The sequence below is a fragment of the Rhododendron vialii genome, chromosome 1a (genome assembly GCF_030253575.1).
Source record: "Rhododendron vialii isolate Sample 1 chromosome 1a, ASM3025357v1".
NCBI classification, from domain to species: Eukaryota; Viridiplantae; Streptophyta; class Magnoliopsida; order Ericales; family Ericaceae; genus Rhododendron; species Rhododendron vialii.
The window spans coordinates 41,651,073-41,656,875 of record NC_080557.1 but is presented as its reverse complement, the minus strand read 5'-3'; the positions used below and the strand labels follow the sequence as shown (position 1 = coordinate 41,656,875).

Genomic DNA, 5,803 nt, shown 5'->3' with positions numbered 1-5,803 from the left:
TCATTTGCCCACTAAATCTAAGTTTGTTAATAAATAGGATAACACCAAAGTCCAAACAAACTTATTGTTGCGTTATTCCATTTTAATTTAAAATTTTCATTATAGCCTTAGATTTCTTCCATATTACTTAACTTTAATAGTGCACATTTACTCCATTGTTTATCATTGGGATATCGTTGGATCTAAGCAGTTTCGGATTCAGGATTTCTATACAGATAGGTCACCTTTCAAGCATTACCTTTTTTGTATCAGCAAATTTTTTTGTCCAACGTCCATAGGCAATCCATAGTAAGAAAAGATTGTCTCACCGACACTATGGGATATAGGAGACACTAGAAACAACATGAAAAAACAAGTAAAAGACATGTTTTGCGTATCTGACTGAACCGAATTTTCAGACTCAGACGAGATGACGAGGGTTTTAAGATTGATCGAGATGATCAAGGTTGAAGAGGATTTGATGAGTTTCCGCCGTTTGGTGATTTGGGCGAGAACGATTCGTTTTAGAGAGAGAAGCCTGTGGTGGGGATTTAGTCCACGTTTGGGTTCCCTAAATTTTAAAAAAAAAAAATAGCACTAAAATTGCAAGTGGGTCACATGATCCACCTCAAGGTGTATACGCCCCTAAATCTAAGAGTGGTAAAGTTGTTTGTCCGTTGTAATAATGTAATGATATTGTCCGTCAGGAAATCCATGTGAATATGTCCATATGCAATAATGTAATCAGATGCTTTCTGAGAACTTTCCTAAATTCTAAGCAATGCTTCTCCTTTGTCTATAAAAGGAAGGGGCTATCAATAATGTATTTTCAAACTTGTGTAACCTACGTGCTCTTTTGATGCTCTTCCTTCTCGTGATTGCACTTGTTGGCAGAGGAGCCACCATCCTTTATTCATTTCCTTAGTCAATCTGCCGTTGCATGTGGCAATCCACCACTCACTCTGCTCCCAGTTTTTTTATTTTTTTTACTTTGAAGCTACTCCTATATTTTAAGCATACATGCAATTATGGATTCGTGAGTAAGCTTTAGCTGCATAAAAAAAAAAATTTAGAGGATCGTTGACCCGGTGCAAAAAGGGTCTATCTTCTCTTAAGAGGGCGCCACCAAACGTGCCTCGATCCACAAGCTTTTCTAATCCCTAATTCTTTGATTAAAATTTTTATCTTTACTTTTATTATTATTGTTTTGCTACTGCTAGTTTACAGTAATTCCTGCAAGTCTCTCAATTTTTAATCAACACATATCCATTACTACTTGGTGAATGGTGATGATGCTTTACTCTTCACAAAACTGACATAGAGGAAACCCATTGTCTTATGCAACAAAAAAAAGTGCAGGGATGAAAAACGAAAACAGTAATGCTACACGCACAGACTGCTGTGCACAGCAGCTGGCTTAAATTCTGAAGTGATTTTGGGTGTTTTGTTAACGCCTCAAACGATATCAAACGAAGCTCATTTTTTACAGAGACCTTAAACGATATATTTTGAACAAAATGAGCGGCTCCGATCATCTTTGTGCGACCCGAGGCGGGAGAAAAAGGCTGCTGTGCACAGCTTGCTGTGCACGAATCATTTCTGAAACCGAAAACTACTGGCTTATGCAGGAAGGGAAATCGTGGTTAAATCTATGGCCGAACTCCTACATAGCGTAGCTATGTCTTGTGTTTCTTTGCTTCAATTTACCCCATAACCTTCATCCGATAAAATAACAGCTATGGTATAAGTAACAAGCCAGTTCAGGGGAGAAGGAAAAAAAAAACACTGAAAAAAAGTATTCAACCTAGAGAACTGAATAATATCCAATTCAAAGGCTTTCCTATATGACAACACTGCCTCCTACTACAATGTAATGGGTAGTAAGACAGCGGGTGCCGATCTTGCTTGCAAGCGTGCAGTGCTTTGAACTCCCTGCGGTGACATTCCTAGATGTGCTAGCGCTTCGACACCCGCTGACCCCAATGACAGCTTTCTTGTGACCGCTTTGTTGAAGCTTGGATCAGTTGGTACCTCTCCTGTAATTCACAGCACAGGATCTGTGGGTTTTACATCCCGCATACTCTTTGCCAAATCAAGGGGGAGCTGCCGCTAAGACAAGCGTCTTTCCAACCGTCTTTCATCCCGAGGATTCCTTCAACCAGTAACAACAAAGTGATAGCCTTTCGTTTTGATATAAGATTCAATTTCGTTTTGATCCGTTTAGACACTGCTTTAGAACACTGCCTCCTAAAGCAGATATTGACTTGAACCATTCAACAAAATGCTATCAGTGCCTTCAAGAGCAGATTTGCTGATGAGGAGAAATAGAGAACTGGAGAAAGAAGAGAGCAACAAGCAAACTCAAAAGGAATCGACTCTAAGGTAACTAACCAGCATGAACTCAAATCCAAGCCATAACGATCAAGGAATGATGATAACAGAAAGAATTTCTAGAAAAATGTTTCCAGGAAATTGAATTAAAAAGAGCCTGTTTTTAACAAAATACCAGAAAAGTCTTATGTCTTCCCTTCCTCCTATATCTGGTAATGACCAGAAGCAGCACAGTGAAGTGAAAATAGACCAGTAGTACCGCCCATTCCACCCTCATCAAGGCTCTTCTGTTTTAAGTCTACCATCAACCAGGTTGCAAAATGTTCCCTCCTTCCAGTAGTTGGATGATGTATTTTCAAAGAGAGTCCGGTAAGGAAACCGAAGAAAGATGAGGCCAAATCAATACACTCACTTAAGGAAATCTAAATCCAGGTCAGAGCTATCACTACAAGCAACATACTTTTTCGACCCTTGGGGCATAACACAGGCCACACACCATCAGCAACAGAGAAGCATACGACGCACCGAATTAGAATTATCAAACCTTCTGTCACTGGCAACACTTACCGAGTGTGAGTTTTCAAGAATGAGAACCTTCAAGAGATTCAATCTGGAGTGGCATTTGCCACTTAACATCTTTCTTGGCATATGTATTTGAGAGTTGCATTTTCCAAAATCAAGAAATTCTTCAAAACAAACCTAAAGAAAAACTCAATTCGCAATGTTCACACCATTTATGAGTTGACATTTCTTAATGGGCAATAAGGGCAAGCACAAAACCTAATAACAGGTGATATATGTGTCTTCAATGAAATTAGTCAGTAGCACAACCGTATCGATGCAATTGTCTTCAAATCCTAAAGCAACGTGACCACGACTTGTTCCAATCAATCTAAATTATGCACAAAACAAATAGTTGACTCTCAACTGTACCTCTCTATAGCTAGTAGCCTAGTTCCTCAACAATTGACCTCAAACCTGATGTATTGCAACGTATAATCATCGACAACAATACAGAAACACACAAACCTAACCGCTATCTATGAACACAGAAGCTGCTCCGAGAAAAAAATTGGGCTCAAATTGAATAGTAGTAAGAAACGGGAAAAATGAGGAAAGTAGGGGAGGAAGAAGCAAAGGCAATCTACTGTTGGGCTATCAGAGAGCAAAGAAGTGGCTTTCAAGTCTCAAGAACATTTAAGCTTGAGGACAGTACATAAGAGAATCCAAATCCACAACCCCAAAAAAAAAGAGTATCCAACACAATTACTCAAAAACAGTTGCTATCAAAGCTAAATTTGAACTCCACCACATGTGCACAGTGCACATTCATCTCAATGACAGCCAAGGGAATTAGAGAGTAACAGCAATTGTATTTCAGAATGAAGCACCAATACTTGCGTGAATTCATCTACTTCCAAGCAAAAAAGACAAAGCATCTCTAATTGAAATGAAATCCTTCAAAACAGAAACCTAAACAAAAACTCAATTTGTAATGTTCACGCCATTTTAAGAGTTGATAGTATTTCTTTATAGGCTACAAGGGCGAGTACATAACCTGATATACAGGTGATATTTGTGTATTCAATAGTAAAATTTAGCCACTAGCAGCACCTGTTATGGATTGAAATTTGAAACTGTCTTCAAATCCTAAAGCAGTGGTACCACAGCGGCACAGCTTGTTCTAGTGCATCTTACATCATCCAACAAAAAAATAGCTGAGTCAGCTGCACCTCTTCATAGCTAGTGGAGTATTTCAACAATTGAGCTCAAACCAATAACGCAACATATCGGGCAATTAGCGTTGACATGTCCATCACTTAACCAAAGTTTGATTCCGAAGCACTGTAGATCAATCTTACTTAGAATTCAGAAGGAAACGAACGCAATGACAATTGAAGAATCCAATTCGTAATAGTAACTTTGATGAAGAGACTCCACGACCGTGAATGAACATCAGGAATCAACAAGATGCAAAGAAAGTAAAGTTCCAGTGCAAAGCAAAACCACCACTACCCAACAGCCAAAACCAATATCATAATTTCAAAATTGAAAAAACATGACCCTATCCATGAAGTCAGGGAATGAATTTGAATTGCAAGAAAGAGAACGGCATTCAAGCCTAAAGACAGGTAAGTAAGAAATTCAACAAAATCCACAAACTACTCTACGTCTCTACCTATGCAATTTACTGCAGTTAGGCAGAAACACTGGTTCTCAAAGCCAAATTCGATTCCACCATGTGCGTTCACATTCATATCAATGAGAGCCAAAAAATAAGACGATAAAGGCAATTTCATTTCAGAACAAAGCGCCAGTACTTACATGAAACCATCTACTTCCATACCAACAACCCAAAAAACACAAAACAGACACAGCATCACTAGTTGCAATGAAACCCTAACCCTAGAACCCAATTCAAGAGCTAGTAAACTTAGTCACAGCCTTCGTCCCCTCAGAAACAGCGTGCTTCGCCAACTCCCCAGGCAGCACAAGCCTCACAGCCGTCTGGATCTCCCTGGACGTAATCGTCGGCTTCTTGTTGTACCTCGCCAGCCTCGACGCCTCCTGGGCGAGCTTCTCGAAGATATCGTTGATGAAGCTGTTCATGATCCCCATGGCCTTGCTCGAGATCCCGATGTCGGGGTGCACCTGCTTCAGCACCTTGAAGATGTAGATCTTGTACGTCTCCACGCTCTTCTTCGACCTCTTCTTCTTCTTGTCTCCGGCCGCCGCGGCGGAGGCGTCCTTGGGGAGTTTCTTCCCGGCCTTGGGCTTCTTCTCCGCCGGGGCCTTCTCGGCCGCCGCGGTCTTCTTCTCCTCCGCTGGCTTCTTCTCCGCTGGCTTCTTCTCTGCCTTGGGCGCCATCGGAATTTTCTAGAGAGAGAGAGAGAGAGAGAAAGCGAGAATAAAGGGGAAAGTGTTTTTTGAGTGTGAGATGAACGAAATGAGAATCTGAGATGAAAAACAACGGAGGCAGCGTTTTGTATATATAGGTGCTTGGGATTGTTTTTCTATTGGGAGATGGGGTTCGACGGGGATCGATGATGTGGCAACGAGGAGGTCGTTCATTTTGTTAGATGGAAAGTTAACATCGACGGCTTAGAGGGAATTACGTGTAGTTACATTTTGGATCAATGACCTGGACTTTACTATCTCAATTTTACCCTCTAATTAGAAAATTGTTTTCCACACTCACCTTTTGTCCAATTACACTCTATTTTTTGTTTTTTATTCATACAGAATTACAAAATTATCTTTCATACACTTTTTTCTTCACACATAAGGATAATCTTGTAATTTTGCATCACTACAAAACAAAAAATAGTGCATTTAGATGACAGAAGAGTGTGAAAATCAATTTTCTTTAATTATGGCATAAATATTCAATCAATCTCTAGAACCAAAAAAGCACTAATGCTTTATTTATTTCATTTTGTTTTTCCTTAGAAGAGTATGGTGGCAATTTTGAGCATGACATGTTGACCTCAAC

At 39.9% G+C, this 5,803-nt stretch overlaps 1 protein-coding gene across 1 annotated transcript; it reads right to left on the bottom strand.

The window, feature by feature from the left end:
- Positions 1-4,587: 4,587 nt before the first annotated feature.
- On the bottom strand, positions 4,588-5,275 carry LOC131323221 (histone H2B.3-like). Its single transcript, XM_058354944.1, has one exon. It carries the CDS (start codon positions 5,176-5,178, stop codon positions 4,729-4,731), a length of 450 nt encoding a protein of 149 aa, XP_058210927.1. The 5' UTR covers positions 5,179-5,275; the 3' UTR covers positions 4,588-4,728.
- Between the last annotated feature and the right edge of the window lie 528 nt (positions 5,276-5,803).

What these genes read in the sequence shown, in the direction of transcription:
- LOC131323221 (XM_058354944.1), bottom strand. Translation starts at nt 5,178, where the DNA reads ATGGCGCCCAAGGCAGAGAAGAAGCCAGCGGAGAAGAAGCCAGCGGAG.